This window comes from Nuphar pumila, chromosome 6 (assembly GCF_984573655.1).
Source record: "Nuphar pumila chromosome 6, dmNupPumi1.hap1.1, whole genome shotgun sequence".
NCBI lineage: Eukaryota > Viridiplantae > Streptophyta > Magnoliopsida > Nymphaeales > Nymphaeaceae > Nuphar > Nuphar pumila.
In genome coordinates, this window is record NC_143254.1 from 133980785 (window position 1) to 134006196 (window position 25412).

Below are 25412 nucleotides of genomic sequence, written 5' to 3' on the forward strand. Positions count from 1 at the left end.
ACCCTAATACTACTTAGAAACATAATGCTTTTGTCTCTAATGGTGTTTCTGAATGCAGACTTCATATTTTATCGAAATGATTGCACCAAGGCCTTCCCCACATATGAATGTGTTGGTGAGATTTCGATCTTGGCTCAGAGATTTTCAATGTGCATAGAGATACGTGGTCCTGAAGTTTGGGCGGGCCCGCATAGGCACCAACATGGCACCTCTAGATGAAGTAGCTCCTTTATTTGTTTTAATTTCAAGGATGTGTTCCTCACATATGATTGTACAGGAGAATACTCAACCGTGGCATATGAAATTCATATAGAAGTCCTTTGTTTGCGGATATGAAGGTGAGACGGGTCACAGGTGGCGTAGTACCCCCGAATCATGGCACATGGACACGGGTGGCCGGAGAGAACCTCGTGGCATGGAGTTGAGCAGGTGCACTTGAGATGTAATGCGTACACTAAGGCTTGCTTGCTGAGATGCTAGCGAGCAATGTTGTGTTGCCTCGTGCCGCCGCTGCATGACATAGGCAAGACATGGGCTTTTCACTTAGCAACGTGTGTGTCATCATATATAGGCCCCACCACAATGCACACGTACATGCATCACTTTTGGCTGGTGATGAATATAGTTTGTCACATTCTCCTCCACTAGAACAAACTCGATGTCCTTGTTCATACTTCTCTAAATTGAAGGATCTTGAAACCGAATCGCATAAAATAAGGTAGAGCAAGCATCCTTCAGAAGACCGTGTCCAAGGTAGTAGAGTAGAGCATGTAGCTTAGTGTTAGTCCCTTTGAGTTAGGGAAGCAAAGTCCCCAAGAATATGGCATATGGAAGCCACCGATGAAGCACCAATATAAGAATCATCACCCACGAAGATGTGTGGCGTAGCAAGCTGCCTAGGGGGTTTCAAAGTTGAAGGCGGTCCAGTCCTCTTGAGTTGAGCGGTTGTTTGGCACCCCAAGTGGTTTGTTGAGTTAAGCAGAGCAATGCGATCACGAGGAGATGTGACCCAAGCAACGTAGCAACATAGCCCACTAGCAGTGAATAAAGTTTGTCACATACTGTTGTGTATATCAAGCGACTGTAGACTTGCTGCTACACATGGCTGGCCGTGCAAGGTCCCTACACATGCGGGCAGGCCCAAATGGGCCTGCTATGCCACGAGGCTAACCCGACTGCATCATGCATGTCATGGCCAGCTTATTCTTATTCCAAAAGGGTTTCGCCCTGCATACTGTACACACCCTCATGCTCGGTTGTTGTCTCTGTGCTCATGCACACACATGTCACACATTTGCACAACCCAATCTTGAACCTTGGCAAAAGGCACAATTCATGGCACACACATCTTCTACACTTCGCATTGTGCCATGTCCCATACCGCGCCGCGCCACAAAGGCTTCCAAAGTCATGTCATGACTTTTTTTTTTTTTGCCTCTTTTTGATAGAAGTGGTTAAGATAATACAACCTTAATCATCCAACTATTTTAGTCGGGTCATGGTATTATGCTATTTATGAAAAATATGTTCTCACCAATGCAAATAGCAATGGATTGTTTAAAAAACAGACAATGACGCAGATGACACTAATTTTCAGCACAATGCAGCAACTTGCCATGAACTAGAAAATATAACAAACATGACCAAATTACAGTTTTCTTAACGATTTTGCCCTTTTGTTTTTTGTTTGGTTGAAATCATTGTTTTTGCATTTTTTAGGTGGTAAATGAGCCGAACGAACAACACAGCTTGTTTGGGATCGGCTCGCTTACCAGTTGGCCCAACTCGGGCTCCTTCTCGGGTCTATGCGAACCAAACCCAAGCTGGTTCGTGTTAAAAAAACCAACGTGTTAAGGCCCAACTCGGGCTCCTTCTCGCAGCTCGTCTCGCCAAGATCGTTTGACGGACATGAACGAGCTTGGGGCTAGTCGGACTACGAGCTGCTCAGTTCATTTCCTAGTCCTAGTCTCAACTTACATGGCTCCCGTTTTTTTCAATGACAACTTGCATTGCGCTTGAACTTATCAGGCGACAACTTACCAAGGTACCTAATTTTTCTGGTGACAAAAAGGTAAAACCATGAAAAAAAAATTCAAATGACCAGATTTGTCAAATTCTGAGTCATGAAGTGACCATTTTGTTATACTTGGTGCAAAAAGTGAGTGTCATCTACGTTTTTGTCAGTTAAAAAAACAAAAGAATACAAAGTAATGCTAGACCCGTGGAATCATTCAAAAATGAAAAGAAAATTTCATTTAGGGGCCAATTTTTTGCTCCTAATTCCAAGAATGGGCCTCATATTTCTAAATTTCTTGATGCGGGGCTTTCAAATTTTTTGTGCCTAAGGTTCACATTTGAAGGTTTCAATGACAAACACTGGCCCATATCAAGAATTTTAGAAAAAGTGAGGCATATTTTTGTAATTAGGGTAAAATGTAGACATCTAAATGAAAATTCTCCAAAATGAAATGGATCACGGGATTGTGCACGTTTGTATGTGAGTAAATTGCTATTAAACTTTTTTCACTAGAGAAAAATTAGTTCATTTGAGGGTTGGAAAACTTTTCTCTAGAGGAATTTTTCATGAAAATGATCGGTATGACAAATATGAAGTATTCTCTCAAAATGCAATAAAATTTCTGAAATTCTCTCGTTGTCCAAAATCGCAAGTAAGAAACTTTTTAAGACCTTTTTACCCTTCACATCCTTCTGCCCGTTGGCTAATATTTTTTTGCAGTCCTCAAGAAATACGCAAAAAACTATGTTCTTTATATGGTCTTCTCTGTTAACCATAAAATTGTAAATATCTTTGCAAAATTGCATAATTTATACTAAAGTCATGAGAAACAGTGTGAACCTCTCTTCTTTTTTCTTTAACCATCACTTAAATGTATGTTCACACCTTTTTTTTTTATGAAGCACACAAATATAATTTATGTGAACCTCCTTTAATGGTAACTTTGCAAATGATGAAGTAAAATCACATATTTTATACCAAAGTCACGGGAAACCATATGAGCCTCTTTTCTCCTTTTTGTAACCCTTAAATATATTTTCATACTTATTTTTTTGCGGTCTTCATGAAGCGTGCAAATATAACTTATATGAACCTCCTTATGATTATAATTTCATAAATAACATAGTAAAATCATATATTTTATAAGATCACATATCTAATTGTGCAGAGAGACACAAATGTATTATATAAGAAGATCATATATATATATATATATATATATATATATATATATATATATATATTCATTAAAAAATGAACCTGGTCATACATATATATTCATTTAAGTCATTCAAAAATGTACTTTCTTATACACATATTCATTTCATTCATTCAAAAAATGAACATGTTGCAAACATTTATAGTACATAGCTTAACATTAGAAGATTTGATCTTTGGCTTCTTAATGCAATTAGAAGATTTGCATCATGATTTTTGAAGTACTCTACTTGGGTTTGGCGGAATATGTCATATAGGGTCATTAATTAATGAAATAGAGAAAGGCTCAACATCAGGAGGTTTGATCTTTGGCTTCTTAATATCAGTCAGGTTACTATTGTTGTCTGTAGACCCTCTCTTTTCTCGAACAAATGATTGAGGAAAAATTGTTACCTCTACAATCTGACTCTTGAGCCTGTAAATCTTGCAATTCGACCCTGAAGCATGCACTTGTTCCTCCAATGGCTTATTTCCAACCAAACATAGCTCAACATCACATTTTAGGTTCGATATTTGGCTTCTTAATGCCACTTGAATTACTATTTTTATTCGCAGACCCTCTCTTCTCTTGAGCAAATGATTTAGGTGAAACCATGTCCTCTGCGCACTACCCATAGTTGAGACTTTCTCTTTTTGCTGAGAATCGTCAACATCATTCACCACCTCATCATCTCCACCTCTTATCTTCTCTACCTCAGTCATGACATTTTCCCTTTATTGTTTCAAATTCTTCTCCAACATTGCTTTTTAAAGGCAAAAATAAACCCTAAAATGTGAATTGTTATTTTTTTAATATCGAAGTATCACAATTAATGTGGATTGTCACATATTTGAGAGGAAATTCATATACTTGAGAGGACCTTAGCATATTTGAGAGTGCAAATTAGTCTGAGTATTTGTGAATTTTTGAAGTTTGAGTTTAACAGGATGTTCGCAAATATAATTATTTTTGCAACAAAAATGTGTGGGCCTCTTTCTACACGGTCTTTAACAATATTGGTATAAAATATATGATTTTACTAAGGTTTTTGCAATTTTATTATTAATAACCTAGTTTTGTCTTTAGCTCTGGAAGGTTGGATGTCATTCATATTGTTGCGATGATGATCATTAACATTGGGCTACCCACATGGTTCTACATCCTCTTATCATGTAGACCATTATAATTGGTCATGGAAGTTCTTCATTGTCTGCATATTGAATATTTATATTCCTAATTAGTTTAAGCAACTGCATGCCCTCAACGTGTACAATATTACTATCATTCATTGTTCAGGACAATTCATGTTTGGAACATCAACATCGTTCATTATTTGGGACATTTTAAGTATTTCTTATTGCACTATGTGAACCACTATGTAAATGTCACCACTAAATAACATCGCTTTTACATCATCATTGTCAAAAATATTTACTCAAATTTGTTTGTCACTTGTCTTTGAAGAATAAGTATAATAGACATTGACTAACTCTTCACTATATTTAATTTTATGAGATAATATAACAAAAAATTCTTTAAAGCTAGTGTTTTTGGGGGGCACTAAAGATCTCCAGTTACTTACGATCATCAACGAGATTGTTCCCTTGCGACTTACAGTGTACAGTTGCGCTTAGAGTCTGTTTTGCTTTTGTTGAGTCTGATGTAAGCTGCCCGGTTTAGGTGAATCAATACCCCGAAGGGGTAGCCCGTATACTTGAACTGTAATGGCCTGCGGGCAAAATTGTGAATGAAGTAAATGCGTTGAGCTTTCTTTTGCTCACCTTCGTTGTGATTGCTTCTTGTGATTGCAATTTCTCTTCCTCTATTCTCTCTTGCTCTCTTGCACTCTGATTACAAGCTTCCGCGATCGGCAAGCGAGCTACTAGTAGGCTTGCGGCGGTGAGGATGGATCGTCGCGCCGCGCTGGCCCATTGAAGGAAATAGGCCCGTGATAAGTGGTATCAGAGCTCATTCTCGTGCTGGGGAAGGGACTCCGGAGTCGGTGTCGACAGACACGCCAACAGGCTACGATTTGTGAGCAAGACATTGTGGCGCCTTATCAAAACTTGCGCAACACCAAAGGCAAGTCAGTTGTCGAAGCTGAGGAGATGGGTTCACCTCGGGGCCAAGAAGAGTTGGCTGCAACTGTTAACAAGCGGATGAAAAAAGTGACTTCGCATGAGGAAGCGATTTCACGCGCATGTGAATCATTTAATGAACTGAATGATGTGGTGGCGAGCCTACAAGAGCAGGTAACTTTATTAATGGGGCAGGTCACTTCATTGACAACTACAGTGGCCGATTTGCAGACTGAAGTATGGGAGCTTCAGTTGAAGAACCATACGTTGCAGCGGACGGTGACCCTAAATAGCAGAAATGGTGAGAGGCCATCAAGGATTGATGTGCCAAGACCCGTAAAATCCAATGGTTCTCGTGACAGCAAGGCTATTGAGAACTTTTTGTTCCAAGTAGAAGACTACTTGGATATCCAGAATGTGACCCTTGAAGATATGAGGATTAAGGCTGCAGCGGCCTTACTTGATGGAGATGATATCGCTTGGTGGAGGCGGAAGCGCAATGACATGGAGAGGGGTCAATGTGTGATAGACACCTTTGATGACTTCAAAATGAAGTTGCGTAACTACTTCATGCCAAGAAATGCGCATAGACAAGCGTACTGGATGGTTCATGAACTCAAACACTTTGGTTCATTGCAAGAATATATCAGAACGTTCCAGAAGCTTATGCTGGAGTTACCCAACATGCCAGAAGACGACATGCTCAAGTGGTTCATTGTGGGACTTCAGTTATGGGCACAGTCTGAAGTGGAAAGGAGCAACCTTCGTATTTTGGAAGATGCAAATGTGGCGGTTGAGCGCTTAGTTGACACTCAGCGTAAGTTTTTCACCCCATCAACCAAAGTCAGGAAGAAGCCTGACTACGGAGGCAAGAAGGGTGAGTAGCGCAATGATAACGGTGAGGCGTCGACACACCATCAATCTGAAAAGAAACAGAACTTCACAAAGCATAACAACAGCAACAAGGGTGCGGTTGTGACATGCTGGTTCTGCAGTGATAGACATATCGCCAAGCAGTGCCCAAAGTGCCTCGTAAAGGACGACGGGCAAGCCAATGCTGCATAGGAAGAATGCAGCGATACTGAATGCAGTGATACTGAAGCGATGCAACCAAGGATGGGGACCATGTGATCGATTAACGCAGCTAGAAGTTGTGCGGCTAAGAACATGCAGGTCAGTAATGAACTTATGTATGTAGAAGTCATTATGAATGAAAAGTCTACTACAGCAATGATAGACTCCGGGGCCACACATAACTTTGTCTCGCGGGAAGAGGCAGAGCGGTTGGGCTTGAAAACTGTGCCAAAGCAGATGACCATCAAAACAGTAAACTCTGAGGCCAAACCTATCCTTGGTGAAGCAAGAGATGTGGCTACTCAAGTGGGGAGTTGGGTCGGCAAAGCCAACTTCTCTGTGGTGCCCCTAGACGATTTCAAGGTGATTATGGGTATGGAGTTTCTGCGAAGCCAGAATGTTATGATGCTGCCAAAGTTTAACACGTTGACGATCATGAGGTCAGACTTGTCCCACACAATGTAGTGCCTTACGCAGAAAGGCAAGTCTTCAGTGTTATCGGCAATGCAACTGAAGAAGGGTGTCAAGCATGGGGAGCAGACATTCTCAGTTGCAGTGCGTGCAGATGAAGGGAAGGTAGAAGCAGCAGTGTCGCCGACCCTAGCCCCACTATAGGAAGAGTTTCGGGGGGTGATGTCTCCGGAATTGCCAAAGCGTCTTCTGCCAAGATGTGAGGTCGACCACAAGATTGAGTTGACCCCGGGAGCGAAGCCTCCCGCAATGGTTCCATACTGTATGGGGTCAGCTGAACTGAAGGAGCTGCGCAGGCAGCTAGACGAGATGTTGGACGCAGGCATTGTTTGTCCATCAAAAGCCTCATTTGGTGCCCCAGTCCTTTTCCAGATGAAACATGATGGCTCCAAACGATTATGTGTAGATTACTGTGCTTTGAACAAGGTCACGGTGAAGAACAAGTACCCATTGTCACTGATAGCGGACTTGTTTGATCAGCTAGGCAGTGCCCGTATCTTTTTCAAGCTAGATCTGTGATCGAGTTACTGGCAGGTGAGGATTGCTGAGGGTGATGAGCTGAAGACAACTTGCGTCACCCGCTATGGTGCGTACGAATTTCTAATAATGTCATTCGGGTTGACAAATGCTCCAGCCACGTTCACGACTTTAATGAACCAGATCTTCTACCCTTAGACAAGTTTGTGGTAGTCTACCTGGATGATATCGTGGTTTACAGCAGCAACATGGAGGAACATGTCGGGCACTTGCGAATAGTGTTTTAGGTGCTAAAGGAGAATGACCTCCATGTCAAACGAGAGAAGTGTCTCTTCGGGCAGGAGGAGATTAGCTTCCTTGGCCACATTGTGGGGCGTGGTGTGTTGCGTATGGATGGGCAGAAGATAAGGGTCATTCAGGAATGGGTTCCGCCAAGCAAAGTTCCAGAATTGCGGTCATTCCTCGGTTTGGCAAACTATTATCGATGTTTCATCGAAGTCTATTCCCTCATTGTTGTGCCCCTCACAGATTTGTTAAAGAAAAATCGGGTATGGCTCTGGACAGTAGCGTGCCAAGATGCCTTCGATGGCTTGAAGAAATCCTTAGTGAGGGAGTCAGTGCTATGACTGCCTGATCATTCGAGACCCTTTGAAGTCCACACGGATGCCTCAGACTTTGCCATTGGCGGAGTTATTATACAAGATGGTCATCTGATTGCATATAAGAGTCACAAGCTTAAAGATGCAGAGAGGTGTTACACAGTGCATGAATGTGAGATGACCGCCATTGTGTATTGCCTTAGGACCTGGCGGCACTACCTTTTGGGTGTCGAGTTCGTCGTCAAGACAAACAATGTGACCATGAGCTATTTTCAGACATAGAAGAAGTTGACGCCTAAACAAACTCGATGGCAGATGTTTTTGGCTGAGTTCGACTTTGCCTTGGAGTACAAGATTGGAAAGACCAATGTTGTGGTGGATGCCTTGAGCCGTAGGGTTGAACTGACAGCTGTGCGCGCGGAGCCTTTTTGAAGTGCATTTGGAGGGTGCATTGCTGAGCCGCATCCGTGAAGGTACGCAGCAGGATCCGACCGCACAACACCTTGTTTCTCTTACGCAGGCAGAGAAAACTCGGCGATTTTGGCTACAGGATGGCCTCCTCGTAACAAAAGGGGAACGCATCTTTGTGCCGCGGTGGAGAAGCCTTTGTCGAGAGCTACTTAAGGAGTGTTATGATACACTATGGGTCGGTCATCCTGGTCAGGAGCGGACCTTAACACTCTTTGAGCGCGACTACGACGACGTTGAGGGGTATGTGCGGACATGTCTCATCTGCCAGCAAGATAAGGGGACAAACCAGAAGGCTGTCGGTCTCCTTGAGCCTCTACTAATTCCAAAACGTCCTTGGGATAGCATCTCCATGGACTTTATTGTTAGTCTGCCAAAGGTAGAGGGCCTCAGTTCTATTTTGGTTGTGGTGGATCGTTTCTCAAAGTATGTCACCTTCATCCCAGCTTCCAAGGAGTGCCTTGCAGAGAAGACTGCAGAGTTGTTGGTAAAGCATGTGGTGAAGCACTGGAGCATACCAAAGAGCATTGTGAGTGATCGCGATGCTCGCTTCACGGGAAAGTTCTGACATGAAGTATTTCGACTACTTGGCTCTGAGTTGTTGTTTTCAACAAGCTTCCATCCGCAGACAAATGGGCAGACAGAGCGCATCAACGGGATACTGGAGCAGTACCTTAGGCACTTTGTTAGTGCCAATCAGAAAAATTGGGTGAAGTTCCTTGATGTGACACAACTTTGTTATAATCTGCAGAAGAGCGAGTCTTCAGGCCACAGTCCGTTTGAGATAGCCACGGGGTAGCAGTCACTGACCCCGCACACTCTTGCCGCACAAGAAAAGGGAAGGCCATCCTTCACCTATCAGTTTGTTCGCGACTGGCACGAGCAGAATGAGTTGGCAAAGGCATTCTTACATAAAGCGGCAAAGAGAATAAAGAAGTGGGCGGATAAACACCGGCGGCCCGCAAGGTTCCAAGTTGGGGACCAAGTGTTGGTGAAGTTATATCCTGGTCGCACAGGTATCTTCCGCGGGTAGCACCGCAGACTACTCAAAAAGTATGAGAGACCCTTCATCATCACAAAGAAGGTGGGCAAGCTGGCATACAAGCTGGAGTTGCCCTTAGACTTCAAGGTTCACCCGGTGTTCCATGTGTGCAACCTCAAGCAGTTCCATCCAGATGATGGAGACCCGGAATGCAGTGTGCCACTACGCGCTCCCATCATGCAGAGGGCCCCGGCAGCACAACGGGCCGAGAAGCACTTCAGTCAGATCCTTCGCCACAAGGTCAACTACTTGGGGCAAGCGAAGAAATACTTGGTGCAGTGGGAGGAAACAGTGAAACCAACGTGGGAGCCTTCATTTCGAATGAACAGCCGCTACCCGGCTGAAGTCAGGGCTTACCACGAAACAGATGGCGCCGAGGACGACGCATGATTTGAAGGGGAGAGCATGTTCCCTTGCGACTTATAGTGTACAGTTGCGCTTAGAGTCTGTTTTGCTTTTGTTGAGTCTGATGTAAGCTGTCCGGTTCAGGTGAATCAATACCCCGAAGTGGCAGTTCGTATACTTGAACTGTAATGGCCTGCAGGCAAAATTGTGAATGAAATAAATGCGTTGAGCTTTTTTTCGTTCACCCTTGTTGTGATTGCAATTTCTCTCCCTCTATTCTCTCTTGCTCTCTTGCACTCTGATTACAAGCTTCCGCGATCGGCAAGCGAGCTGACTAGTAGGCTTGCGGCGGTGAGGAAGGACTATCGCGTCGCGCTGGCCCATTGAAGGAAATAGGCTCGTGACAGAGACAATGGTGTAGTTTAACAAATATTGAGGCTATCATTAACTGCCTACGCAGAAAACAAATACACATTACACCAACAAAGTTAACCATAGCCCCATTACACGAACACTGAAACACTAAAAAAAAATCAAAATGAAAATAAAACAATATGCATAATATGAAACTCACTTTTCGACCTAACCGAAGAAGACAATGCGAAGGATGTTGCAACCGCGTTAGAATGCAATGATAAAGTGTCGCTAGTAAATCATCAGAAAAGAGTGGACAGAAATAGTGGCTGAAAAGTTATTAGATTGGAAGATCGAACAAGTTGGGCACCACAAAGAAATCCTAAAAAATGTCGAAATGTCCCTGGGGTGCGGACAATCACTTTTCATATAATAAAAAATTGCAAACATAAAAGAATATCACATTTAAGTACCATATATTTGTGGAGTTAATAACATATTTGTGTCTTTCTACACAATTAAATATACGATCTATAAAATATATAATTTTATTGTGTTATTTGCAAAGTTACTATTATGAGGAGGTTCGCATAAGTTATATTTGTGTGTTTTGTGAAGACTACATAAAAATAGGTACTAACATACATTTAAGTAAGGGTTACAGAAAGGGAAAATAAGGTTTACATGGTTTTTCGTGACTTTGATATAAAATATGTTATTAGACTTTGTTATTTGCAAATTTACAATTTAAAGAGGTTTGCATAAGTTATATTTGTGTGCTTCACGAAGACCGCAAAAAAATAAGTGCAAACATACATTTTTTTTTATGGTTAAAGAAAATTAGATACGAGGTTCACACTATTTCTCGACTTTGAAATAAAATATACAATTTTGCTAAAATATTAGTGATTTTATGATCAACAGAGAAGATCACATAAATAGCATATTTTTTTGTGTGCTTTTTGAAGACCGCATAAAATGTTCAAATATACATTTAAGTGTGAGGTTTTGCTTTAGCCGAGCAAATATTTCAAAAATATTAGGGCATTTGGGAAAACGTGTCATATTTGTCACGATCATCTTTTGAAATTTTCACATTCTTGTGAATTTTTTAGTTCTCAGGTTTTTCATAATGAAATCTTGGTTCCATAATTTTTTTTTCTATGAAAAGCTTTTTGTTCCAATCAGGTCGGACGAGCGCACAAGAGTTTGGTTTAGGGGTCTAATCAAGCTGAAGGGACACTCAGCTGCCACTTGAACAAACAAAAACCATGGATGGCACGCCTTCTATGCTTCCAAGCTCTTTCATAATAATAGGACAAGGTTAAAAGCATATAATTGCTCGTAGAACCCATCAGACCTGCTGCATAATTAGGAACATGGGCTCAGTCCCAACCCATTCAATACGAGGTGGAAGAACCTAGACTTAAGGTGTGCCATCAATTCCGTTCTTTTCTATCACACAAGCAAGCTCCTGTGCCCTACCAGCCTGAGCGACCCAGTCTATCCTTAGCACCACCACCACAAGGATGAGGGTACAAGTGGCAACTCCGACCAAGAACCCCAAAAACAACCCATCCAGCCCAAGTCCAACCTTGAAAGACAGCACCACACTCACCGGCAATGCCAAGAAGTAGAACCCACCAATATTGGCATACACAGCCCGGGTGGGCTTGGCCGTCCCTCTCAAAATCCCTCCGGAGACTGCCATTGGAAAATTCAAAACCTCAAGAGCCCCCATGAAAACCATCATCCTCTTCACTCCCTCCACCACACCATGGTCCCTGCTGAAGACCCTGCCCCACACCGGCCTGATGCACACCAACAGAGAACCACCAATACAACCCACAAACACACTGGACGCAAGGGCAATAGTAGCAGCTTCATATGCTGTCTGAGGCCGGTTGGCGCCGAGCTCGTTCGCCACCCTTGTCGACGCCGATGTCGCCATTGATAACATCACTGAGTACAGCAAATTGTCTGCGTTTAGCACAATGGCCAGCACAGAGACTGCCCATGGGGCGTCGGGAAGCCGCCCGGTTAGCAACACCAACATCTCATAGCACCACCACTCCAGGCATGTCATCAAGCAACAGGGGCCGCAGAGGCGCAACAATTGAATCCAGTCATGAATCGACTGCGCTCGCAAGCACCTCCACCACCACCATGGCTCGCTGTACTCGTCGTCACGTTGTCCGTTGGAATTTGCGAAGATGTATAGTAATAAGAGGAAGACCATGTTAAGGTCTGTCCAGAAGATGGAGAGGGCAATGGCGGGAATTCCACCTTGGTGGTGTGAGAGGAAGATGTTGACGGGTATATGAAGAGAAACTGAGACTACAGAGCACAGCAACAGGGGCACAGTGATCCGCTGAGCGCTCAAGTAAGCCTTGAGAGGACATAGAAATGAAGTGGCCACTAGGTCTGGCAATAGATAATGAAGATAGGTCTGGGCTATCTTTGAGATCTCTTTGTTCTGGCCAAAACAAAGGAGAATCTTTTCTACGTTGAGCCAGAGGACAACGATCGGTATGCTTGCGAGTAGGAGGAGAAGGAAGGCCATAAAGAGTGTTTTGTGAAGCAGTCTGAAGTTCTTAGCACCAAAAGCCTGACCGCAGATGGGTTCCATTGCGCTAGACAGGCCGGTGAGCACCGAAAACCCAGTCACGTTGGCAAAGGTTAGAGCAAGAGCTCCTCCTGCCAACTGAAGCTTGCCGAGCCGGCCCAGGAACGCTGTCGATATGGTTAACTTCACTAAACAGGCGAGGTTCATGGCCGACATGGGCAACGTGAGCTGAAGCAATTTTCTTTGCTCCACAGCAAGCGTCTTCTTCAAGTCTAGCGGCCATCTTGAAATGTCAGCAGAAGGTGGTGCATGAGCAGGAAGAGGGTTTTGATGGTTGATTTCTTCTACTCTGCAACTGGATCTTGATGGTGTAGACATCTTTCCTTCCTTTCTTTCTCTCTGTTCCTGTGAATCTTCCTTTTAACTTTTGGAAAAGAGAAGAAGGTTGTGGGTTTTGATTTTGCGTGAAGAAGGCAATGCTGTCGTACGAGCACTTGGCTGCTTTTGAGGTTGAGTGGGTGCAGAGATGAGGTTTAGTTATGGTGTGTGCATGGTTTTCATGAACGAGGTAGCGTGAATGGATGATGCTGGCGGTGACGGTTAAAGGCACAAGGAGTTGCTTGAATGGAAGGTACACTTCCTTTTGGCAGTGGCCACAATAGCTGAATACTTTTTTTTCATTAGATCAACGATGTGATATTGAATATAATGGGGATTTTAATTTCGTTAGCGAGTGGGTGATGAGAAAGAAGGCAATAGAGCATATAAAAGGAGATACGGACGCTCAATAAGGCTCACATAATCACTATTGGAAAGAAGATATAATCAAACCCGCTTTGCTTCCACCACTCATCCTATTGCGTAAACAATTCTGGCTTCCACATCCCCCTTTTAAATAAAGCAGGGATATTCTCTCAAAAAAATAATATAAAGTAGGGATATCTTTTCTTGCACCAGGGGACCCCCATCCTTTTTTGGTTATATTATTGAGAGAGAGAGAGAGTATTCTTAGTGATCCCTCTCCCTTTTAGCTTCCATTATTTTGAGAGAGAGAGAGAGAGAGCTTTAATCTTGCCTTAACTATTGATCGGGACATTTACCAGCAAGCGACCCGGAAATGAAGCATCTGATGTGACAGCTGCACTGACAGCCATCTGATTGCATACTAAAATAGTGCACATATAAATGCACGCAGACACCCATGAATGCCACAACAGCCATATCAAATGGTTGTGATTGTGAAACAGTTTCAGTGCATAGTCAACCTCCGAGTTGGCTTACATAAACTACCGAGTCACAGGTTGGATCCATTCCAAACATGGATGATTCTTAACGTTCCCAAAGAAAACATCAATTCATGCCACATAGCACATGCTTTATTAAGTTCAACTCATAACAGAATAGCTGTTAACTTTTTTATAGGTGGAAAGCTCCCAAATGCGAGTCTCGATCGGGTGCAATATCATTGCACAAAATTTTGTGCATTAAGCACTCCATCGCCCTCCATCAGGTCTTGGGTCCCACACCTTACAGGCCCTGTCCCCAAGATGGATGGTGATCAGGTGCTTAATGCACAAATATTTGTGCAAACATATTGCACCTGATCTTTTCACCACAAATGCTTAACCAACAAAGAACATACAAGCATAATGGAGTATTATTACCTGCTTATAAGCAAAACCTCCGAGACACTAACAAGGAAAGAAACGTAGGAACAAACACCAAAGAATGGATCATAACATTTCAAACCAGGAAAAGGCTGAAGAAATTTGTAATAAACACAACAATGTCGACTCTGCCAAATAAACTATGCTTCTGCTATTACTTTGAAAATGACAAGTATTTCAATACTCTCTCTCTCTCTCTCTCTCTCTCTCTCTCTCTCTCTCTCTCTCTCTCTCTCTCTCTCTCTCTCTCTCTCTCTCTCCATACATATGCTATCAATCTACAGATAAACAATCATAAAAAAAAAACAAAAGGGAAAGGCTAGAAAGGTGAAATATCGTACACTGAAGAAGCTTAATCAACATGATTTAAGCAAAATTGGACCCACCCAGGTGTTCAACATGTCACTGAGTGCCACCTGAACTTCACCTGAACCATGCTCACAGCTGATCAAGCCACAGAGTAATGGAAAGAATTGGGTCACATTCTTCCCAAATGAATATTCTTCCAATCCAGTGATAGCCTGAAGCGTTGCAACAACAAGTGGTGCACGTGCTGCCAATTCTCTTCGTTTTGCTGAGCCCAGTGGAATCAACCAGTGAGGACGAGAGAGAACATCAGCAGCATCGGCCTGTGGAAAATACTGTGCTGTGTTAAGGTAAACCTGCAGCACTTCTTTGCACAGGCCGATAAGGAAAACTTCTGCTTCAACTTCTCCATAATTGATGGGTTTGTCAAGTATTAGATTCTGCAATAATGTTAAGCATATTTGGTATGACTCATTCTCAAGGCGCAGCAAAGGAGGGTCCTGCATCTGCGTTATCGAGCCCAGATCTTGTAACTTAGACCGTAGTGTGCCATCACTATTTATCTTATGCGCATGGGATGCAACAGTATGCAAAGCATCAAAGAGTACCACAGTGTTCTTGGCAGACAGATGGGTCCGGTACATGTTATAGATCTCCATAATAGCCTGCAAATTAATGCAGAAGAGAACAGATAAGAAATTTTCTCCTGCTAAAGTTTAATAGAGGCTTGGTTGGTCTCAGTGTGTTGGACATTGTGTGAGCATCAGGAAAAAAAGGTGACATGCACACATTAAGCATTTCTGCATATAAGCATTTTTCCTAAGAAAAATCAGTTCTGGGCAGACAATCGAATGGACAGCCACAAAGAAGAAGTAAACTACAAGAAAAAATTATGAAAAAACACAAATAGGGTACAAGTATCCAACAAGCCTTATCCTTTCACTAGCAACCAGAACTAATTTATCCTCCCTTTGATTCTTCACTGCATTATCCTAAGTACAATGGCCTGAGTACTTCAAGAGCCAATAAAACGTAAAAGAAAAGTTTAAAGAGTAAATAAGAAAAAGAAAGAATCTCCCACATGCTCCCCAGGCAAAAATGAAGGAACAAGAACAGACAAAGAAAAATAAAAAAGTCAACCTGCAAAGCTCCAACATTCGTACTGGAGTTTGCCATAGTACTTTTCCTGTTGCAGAGATTCAATTAGGAATAGTGCAAAAATATATAGGGATGTACTCTAAAGTCATCAATGCCAATAAGGCGCCTATTCGAATATGAAGCAGGCAAGTTCGTTTTTGTTAATAATTCCAAATCCCCATAGTAATGATCACTTTGCACTTAGACTGGATACGAATTCAAATATCATCCTACGTTATAACTTATGACTCATATATATAAGGTTTATATATATATAATATATAGGATTAATATTTGGTGCCATTGAAGTCACAGAACTATTGAGTATAAATCACATTTTTTTCATATGTTTTAGATCCGTTTGTAGATCAGACCTTATGGATGTGAGCTACAAGGTTTGTTTAGTAAAAGATGAGTTTTGAATCATGTGATTGTGACAAGTAGGTTTTTTAAAGGCTTCAAAAATCAACAATCCACAATGTTATATAAATATATATACACACACTTTAGTTGTATAAGTATGAATATATTTACATATACTATATGTATATTATATATAATATTTTTGTAATTATTGTGTAAATATTTTTTCTGTTTTTTATTTTTATTTTTGTATTTTTTGGCTGGTTTGACCAAGCCTTGACTAGACATTAGGACTAGTCTAAGGGCTAGTTAGTGCCCTTCTTGTGTATATATAGGGGATCTCCCCCTCTTGTAAAGTATGCATTCTTTGTGCATTTCAGCCCTAATAGAAATATTTAATTTTTAAAGTGGGTGTGTGCTCTCTTTGGCCCTTAGTGGCTCTTGTACTTGTGCCCTTAGTGGTTTGTGATTGTGAGCCCTTAGTGGCTTGTGTTTGTGCCCTCTATGGGTTGTGTGGACTCTCTCTCTCTCTACTTCATTACACGATGTCAAAGCCTTGAGCTCTTGATTCTTGGTGATACTAGTGATCAAGTTGTTTGTGTAGACGTGAGCTAGTAAATCGTATGTTCGTGGGTCATGAGCTCATAGTGTCCATGAAGCCTTGCTATCCATCATCCATATTCTCCTCCTTGTCTTCTCTATCTTCATTCTCATTTCTTTGCCATCATTATGGAGGACAAAGAATTTATCACTGCCATTCATGTGAAGCTCAATGACTCCAACTACGTAATATGGGCTTCCATTATGAAGCACCACATTTGGGGCAAAGGAATATGAAGATTAGTTGATGGCACTGAGAAGGAACCAAAGTTAGTCCTCACCAAGAATGACAATGGAAAGGAGTTCGCACTTCAAGGAGAAGACATGAACAAGGTTGTTGCCGACTATGAAAAGAAGTTGAAGGAATGAAAGATGGGTCACTCTAAAATCATGCCATGGCTCGTAGTGTGGATATCAACAAATGTGCAAGCTTGGCGAAATTTGATTATGCAAATGACGCATGGAAGTATCTCTAAGACATGTACTCTCTCAAGTATATTGCACATGTGTAAAACCTTCAAAACAAAGTAAGGACCATGACCCAAGGAGGCATGAGCATGCACAAATACTATAATGCTCTATCTGTCCTTTGGGATGAGCTAGCCCTACTTGAGTATTAACTTTTTGTACTATCAACAATTACCCAAAGCACTCATGCAATGAAAAGTAGATAACAAGAAGTATTGAGGCTGCAATCCCACATGTCCCAACAATAGGGCAATGTATGCTCTTCTATTCCCTTTAAATTGATATATATGACATATTACAAAACTGCTTTGGAGAGCATAATTCATCAGAATAAAATACTAAGAGCAAAAGAGACAAACAAATAAAGAATAAATAAAACATAACATACAATTCGGATCTGGATCAGAATCCAGACCCGATCCAAGGTCAAGTCTCAACAGCCTTCATCAAGTTGTACATGGTCATTACCATGGACAACTTGCCCTTCAAGAAACAAAATCTTTGTTTAGTGAGCCCTTTTGTAAACAAATCCACAATCGGATTTGCTGCAATTTCCTAATCTTCTATTTTTTGCCTGATAAAATACCGGTCTATTTCAATATGCTTAGTTCTTTCATGTTGAACAGGATTCAACGAAATCTTGATTGTACTTTGATTATCATAAAACAGGATGGACATTGGAATCCTCTCACCTAATTTAGTTAGAAGATGTCTAATCTATGCTACTTTTGGCATGGCAGCTGCCATGGATTTAAACACAGCTTATGTGATGAACCAAGCTATGGCCTTTTGTTTTTTGTTGCTCCATCACACCAAGTTTCTCTCCACAAACACACAATATCCAAATATTAACCTTCTTTCATCTGATCTCGTGCCCAATCAGCATCAGAGAAGACCATCAACACGTTCTCACTTTTTACTCTTTTCTTGTATACCAATCAATCTCCAAGAGTCCCTTTCAAGTAATGCAGGATTCTTTTGACAACTTCCATGTGTCCTGTTTTAGACTCGTGCATATATTGAGACACTTGATTCACTGCATAAATTATGTCAAATCTGGTAAAAGTCAAATATTGGAGCATGCCCACTACACTTCTATACTTGGTTGGGTCATCATATAAATCTTCATCATTGGCACTCAATCTTTGATGAATTGGACTTGGGGACTCAGAGTAGCTGCTGGTTTGCATTCTTTCATTATTGTTTTACTCAACAAGTCTAAAATGTATTTATATTAGGTCAAAACAAGTTCAACAATCTTTTGATCTACCTCTACTCCAAGAAAATATTTGAACCTTCCAAGATTCTTGATCTGAAATCAAGAGAGCTTTGATTTCCTCAATATGAGTTTCACAATTACCAGTAATAATAATATCATCCACATATATAAGAATAAAGTCATCTGGTCTTTTGAAATCATGTTTTTGAATTTCATCTGAAAAATTTTTGAACCATGACTGTGATGCTTGTTTTAGTCAAAATATAGCTTTCTTTTAACTTGCAGACATACTTCTCGGGACCTTTCTCATTAAAACCTTGAGGTTGCTCTATATACACTTCCTCTTTAAGGGCTCTCCCAAGGAATGCATTCTTCACATCAAGTCGGTTTAATGACCAACCATGATCAAGTGCCAAGGACATGATGATTCTGATAGTTCCCATCTTGACCACAAGACTAAAAGTTTCTTTGTAGCCCAAACCATATTCTTGAGTGAATCCTTTCGCAACCACCCTACTTTTATATCGCTCTATGCTTTCATCTAGCTTATATTTGATTTTGAATACCCACTTTGAACCAACAACATTCTTATCTTTTGGCCTCTTCACACTCTCCCATGTTTGACACTCATATAAGGCTCTTAACTCTTCATTCATGGCTTCAATCCACCTTATATTATTGTGGGCTTCCATAAACTTCTCGTCTCTTCATGTTTCTTAATTTCAGCAAAAAAGATTTGGTGCTCTAGACAAAAGTTTTCATAGTTCACCCATTGATCAATGGGATGACACACACGTGTGGATCGTCTAACAGCTTGTTCTTCAACTGCTTTACTTTCCATCTCCTGCTGATTTACATTATTTTGTTGTTGTACCGCATCTCTGTTATGACCGACATACACATGTCCATATCTCGAGCCTCCCTCAGACTGATTCTGACTATCGACCAGATTAGGAGGATTCACATCATCACTATCTCCTTTGTGATTATGAGCTGGTTTTTCAACCTCATGACTGGCTGATTGCTGATTTTCTACATGATTTCCATGCTGAATACCTAAAATCAGATGTGCACTCAACCACGGTTCATAATTTCTGGCTCGTTCTTATCTTCCCCTTGAATTAAATCCTTGCATACATTCTGAAAAGAGTATTCATCAAATATAACATTTCTTGAAACACAAATACATCTTTTCAAGGCATCATAACATCTATATCCTGCATAATTATCAGCATAGCCTACAAACTTACAGGTAACATCCTCATCTCCAAATTTATTTATGAGACTTTTATCAATGTGAACATAACAAGTGTAGCCATAAGCTACAATCATAATCTGGTTGCTTCCTATACAAAGAAAAATATGGAGATTTATAATCAAGAATTTTCATGGGCAGCCTATTTATGATATAGACGGCAGTATGAAAGGCTTCCGTCCATAAATTCTGAGAAATGTCACCAGCATGCATCATAGATAAAGCACTCTCAACAACATGATTATGCTTCCTTTCAGCTAAGCCATTTTGTTGAGGTATCCGTGAGCAAGAATTTCTAAGTTTGATTCTGTTTTCTTATAGAAATTCAAAAAATTCTTTTGACATGTATTCCCCACCATCATTGCAGTGGAAATTAAGAATCCGAAGGGAGAATTGGGTTTTGACATGCAGGAAATTTATGGAACAAAGGAAACACTTCATATTTGTTTTTCATAAAATAGATCCAAGAATAATGACAGAAAACATTAATGAAAATAACATAATATCTGCTACCATAAATAGAATTAATGGGAGCTGGTCCCCGGACATCAAAATGAATAAGTTCAAATGGCCTCAAAGCTATGTTATTCAAAGCATTAAAAGGTAACACATGACTCTTGTACACGCAGCAACTCGGACATAAATTTTTACTACTAATGGATGACACAAAACCAGATTTATGAAAAAGACCATAGTCTATTAATGTAACCCTGACTATAATGAACAAGACGAAAATGCCAAACATTGAATTTATTCGACTCTGAATCATTAGAAACGAAAACATCAAGAATCGGCTTTGAGTGAGCAACACGATCCAACTAACAATCCAAGGATGAAGAGTCTTCCTTATTGACATACATATTTCCTTGTCTCTCCCCTTCAGCGTACATCTTCGTGAGAAGATCCTTCACATACACAAAAGAGAGAGTGAAGACAACAAAGGAATGTGTATCATCAAGCATAGAGACAAAAAATAAATTCTTTTTTATATTAGGAACACACAAGACATTAGATAAAGGTAACAAATTAGAATTGGACAAACTAATAGTTGCATTTCCAATATGAGATATAGAGTGATGAGTACCATCTCCAGTAATGACTTTATTCCTACCAAAATAAGAAACCAATTCAGATAACTTAGCTACGTCACCCGTAGTATGACCAACTCCCTCAGAATCGATATACCAAATGCCATCTTCATTCTTTTTGAAATTCAATCTTGCAAAGGCAGCAATGAGAGCCTCTTTATCCCCAGAAGTTTGAGAACTAGAGCCTCTTCCTCTGACCCTGATTCTTACTCTATGAAACATTCACTTCAGAATTATAACTGGGGTCATTTTTAAACCAACAATTGGCCTTGACATGTTCTGGCTTCTTGTAAATGTAACAAGTGGGGATAGATTGCCGTCCCTGAACATTTGGGAGAATATTTGGAGTAGGGAAGTTGCCTTTACCCCCTTGACCATTCACTCTACCACATCCTCTGTAAAAGTATCTTCAACAAGATACTAGGATCAAGATTACAATATTCTTGAAAATAAATACGTGTACACACGCACAACAAGAACACTTGTGCACAAAAGCACAATACAAAACTCACAAATGCACAAATGCATACACAAGAATTATAAGCATTAAGAAATAAGATTGGGCAATAGTCCCAAAGCCACGAAGAAAACAAGAGGGAGTGCCCTTATTCATAGGGCTTAGTGGGCCTTGGAAGGGGCTCCACACATAGTCGTTGGAGCCCCTCCAACGGTCACAAATGTGACCATTGGAGGGGTCCAACGACTAGTGTGTTGGCCCCTCCCAAGGTAAGTACAATAATTAAAAAAAAGAATTTAAGAAAATAAAAAAAAGAAAAAACAAAAAAGGGTTACAAACATATTCACGAAAAAGAACATGTGTAAAAAGACTAAACTACCCCTACGGCTAACAAAATAAAATATATATATTTTATATATATAATAAGTAGATACATATACATATATGTAATATATGTATATGTATTACCATATATATATATAATATATATATATATTAGCTTACATTTGATTTACATGATTTAACACCCCCTCTCAAACTTAGGGCAAGATGACCGAGAGTTTGCCAAGGAGGAAATTGAAGCGTGGATCACACAAAGCTTTAGAGAAGAAGTCTGTCAACTGAAATTCTGACGTGACATATGAAAGGTCAATGACTCCTTTGAGATATGCCTCACGGACATAGTGACAGTCCATCTCTATGTATTTAGTTCGCTTATGAAAAGTGTGATTTTTCGCAATATAAATTGCACTTTTGTTGTCACAGCACAGCTTGGTGGGTCCTTCTATTGTGATCCCCATGTCTTCTAGCAACTGATGGATCCACACAATTTTCATGGTAGTAGTCACCATGGCACGATATTCAGCTTCAGCCGAAGATAGAAAAACTTTTTGTTGCTTCTTACATCTCCACGAAATCAGTGAGTCTCCTATGAACACACAAAAACCAGTGGTGGAGTGACGGTTATTTGGGTCACCTCCCCAATCAGAGTCAGTATAAGTAATTAATTTTAAATCAGAAGAAGAGGACAGAAAAACTCTCTTATTTAGAGTACCATTTATGTATCTTACAACTCGCAAGATGGCACTCATATGGACTGATGTTGGTGCATGTTGAAACTGGCTTGCAGTATGGACTGCATGAAAGATATCTAGTCTGGTAATACTCAGATACATCAAAGATCCTACAAGCTGTCTTTAGGGGGTAGGATCCGAAAGAGGAACACCATCATCAATCTTCATTTTTGCTCCTATTACAGCAGAAGTTTCACAAACCTTTTCATCTGTAATACCCGACCTGTCAATGATCTCAGAAGCAGGCTTAGTTTGAGATAAAAAATACCTTCTATGAGAGTATGCTACTTCAATGCCCAAAAAATAAGTTAGAAAACCCAAATCAGACATTTCAAATTTATTTTTCAAAATTGATTTTATACTCTTAACCCCGTTAGAATCACTACCAGTGATAGCATATCATCCACATATAACAGTAAGATCACAATTCCTGCATTGGATTTTCTAACAAACAAAACAGTGTCAGTAAAACAGGATGAAAAACCATTTTTTATCATTACAGAATTAAACCTATCATATTAAGCCTTAGGGGCTTGTTTCAAACCATAAAGTGATTTTTGAAGGCGAAGCACCTTTTCTTTAGGAGTCTTCATTCCAAGAGGAGCATCCATATATTCTTCTTTATTTAGATCTCCGTTTAGGAAGGCATTCTTAACATTCATTTGATAGATGTTTCACTTGTTGATTGAGGCAACGGTTATAAGACATCGGACAATGATCATTCAAGTCACTGGAGCAAAGGTCTCCTCATAATCAATCCCATATTCTTGACTATACCCATTTGCAACCAGTCGGGCCTTATATCTCTCGAGAGATCCATCACTCTTAGTCTTAACCTTAAATACCCATCTACACCCTATTGTTTTCTTACCTTTAGGAATGTCTTGAAACTCCCATGTCTTGGCTCTTCTCAGAGCTCCGAGTTCATTTTCCATTGTGGCTATCCATTCTGGACATTTCTGTGCTTCATCAAAGTTTTTAGATTCTATGTAAGAATGAATAGCGCTTAGACATGCTCTATGTTTAGGTGAAAATGATTCATATGAGATGAACCTAGAAGGAGTTTTTCTATGTCTTTCGGTCCTACGAAGGTTCTCCTCACTTTGAGGAACAGTCCTACTAGCATCATCATGTCTTTCAAGAGCACTTCTGAAGGTGTTTCTATCTCTATGAGTATAAGTGATGGGATCTCTAGGAGGTTCCTCATCGACATGTTGATGAAATGGAGAGGACACAGGACTGGTTTCCCTGATTTCATTATCACTTGAGTCATTCTGATTTGACTCATCATCACTAGTATCATCACTTTCAATTAATAGATCAAATAGAAAAGCGTAATCTACATTCTCGTCATTAGATTCAAGGCTTTCGAAACCACTAAGATTTTTCAAAAAAACTTACATTTCTGGAAACATATAATTTGTCATTTTTAACATCATAACATCGAAAACCCTTTTGGGTTTCGGAATAACCAAGAGAGGCGTAAGGAATGGCCTTTGGAGAAAGTTTGTCATTTTTATCAATAAGGACAAAACATTTACATCCAAAAACCCTTAACCTGCTATAATCAGGTTCTTTCTCATACAAATTTTCAAATGGAGAAATCTTGTTCAAATTTTTTGATGGAAGTCTATTTATGAGATAGACCGATGTAAGAGCTGCCTCAGCCCAGAGTTTCTTTGGAATATTTTGCGAAATGAGCAAGGTTCTAGTTGTTTCAATGATATGCCTATGCTTTCGTTCAGCTAACCCATTTTGTTGTAGGGTTTTTGGACCGGATTTTTGATAAAGAATATCATAACTTTCAAGATAACTCTTGAATTCGTTTGAAAGATATTCGCCACCAAAGTCGTATCTAAGAATTTTTAAACTTCCATTGAATTGATTTAAAACCATCATATGAAAAGCTTTAAATGTTGAAAAAACTTCATGTTTATATTTAAGAAAATATATACAACAAAATCTAGTGTAATCGTCCACAAAAATTACATAGTATGTGAATCCTCCTTTAGATATCACAGGAGCCGGACCCCGTACATTGGAATAAACAATTTCAAAGGGTTTTGTCGTAAACATGGATCTTTGAGTAAAAGGTAGACTTTTCATCTTCCCAAGAATACATTCATTACATACAAAATTTTCTTTACAAAGATGTTTAATAAAAGGCAAATAAGAGATTTTAACAATGTGGGGATGTCCCAGTCTCTTATGCTATACATGAATATCTTTGTTTTGAGCAACATTACAAAATTGGTTTTTGGGAATTTGAAGAAAATCAACATAGTAAAGGTATGTTCTCCTAAAGCCTTCCCCAATCAACCTCCTGGACCGGCGATCCTGTATCCAACATTTGTTAGAAGAGAATTTTATATTGCAACCATGGTCCGAGAGTTGAGAGACCGAAAGTAAATTTAAATTTAGTTTTGGTATAAGACAAATTTTTGTAACAAAGAAATCTTGTTTTTCAAAATTGCATATTCCTTTAATTTCAAGAGGTGTCCCATCCGCCGTTGAGACAAAAGATGGAAGAGAATTTTTAGAAAAATCGGAAAGAGGAGAAGCACTTGGAGTCATGTGAAATGATGCACCGGAATCTAGAAGCCAAGATGTCTTATCAGGAGGTGAAGAAGACGACATAGCGGCTCCAGAAGTTCCCCTCTTGAGAAGAGGTTGTAAAGTTTCCACGATTTGTTGAAGAGAGAGAGAGACCCATTTGATGAGGATGGTCGTTCCTCCATTTGGGATGTCATAGCCATTGCAAGTAACTTTTTCCATTTTGGGCAAATGGGTTTGATATGCCCCGATTCTTTACAAAAATGACAATTTCGTTTACTATAATCTCTTTTGCCATATCGATCATTTCCTCCTTGACCTTGATTCTTGAAATGAGGAGGTTTGTAGGCCTTCACATTATTTCTGGGTCTTGATACGGCATGGACACCTTCACAATCTTCTAGAGTAGAAGAGGTAGCAAGAATGCTATGGTTATTCTTACTAATCCTCATACGGGTTTCCTCTCCACTTAACTTAGTGATAACATCTTCAATAGAGGGAGATGTGAAGGCGGAGAAAAGGGAGGACCGAATTTGT

At 40.2% G+C, this 25412-nt stretch overlaps 2 protein-coding genes across 2 annotated transcripts in view; both read right to left on the reverse strand.

The window, feature by feature from the left end:
- Positions 1-11549: 11549 nt before the first annotated feature.
- Positions 11550-13067, reverse strand: LOC149836351 (protein DETOXIFICATION 56-like). Its single transcript, XM_090009757.1, has one exon. The coding sequence runs from the start codon at positions 13065-13067 to the stop codon at positions 11550-11552; it is 1518 nt and encodes a 505-aa protein (XP_089865883.1).
- Positions 13068-14436: 1369 nt separating this feature from the next.
- The window catches only part of LOC149836352 (brefeldin A-inhibited guanine nucleotide-exchange protein 2-like), a 35685-nt gene continuing 24709 nt past the window's right edge, over positions 14437-25412 (reverse strand). The window contains exon 11 of the mRNA XM_090009155.1: positions 14437-15327. Coding sequence (XP_089865281.1) covers positions 14713-15327 — 615 coding nt within the window. The 3' untranslated portion in view covers positions 14437-14712. The remainder of the gene's footprint in view (positions 15328-25412) is intronic.

Bases quoted from the DNA above. Each gene is read 5' to 3' on its own strand.
- LOC149836351 (XM_090009757.1), bottom strand. From the start codon at position 13,067: ATGTCTACACCATCAAGATCCAGTTGCAGAGTAGAAGAAATCAACCAT.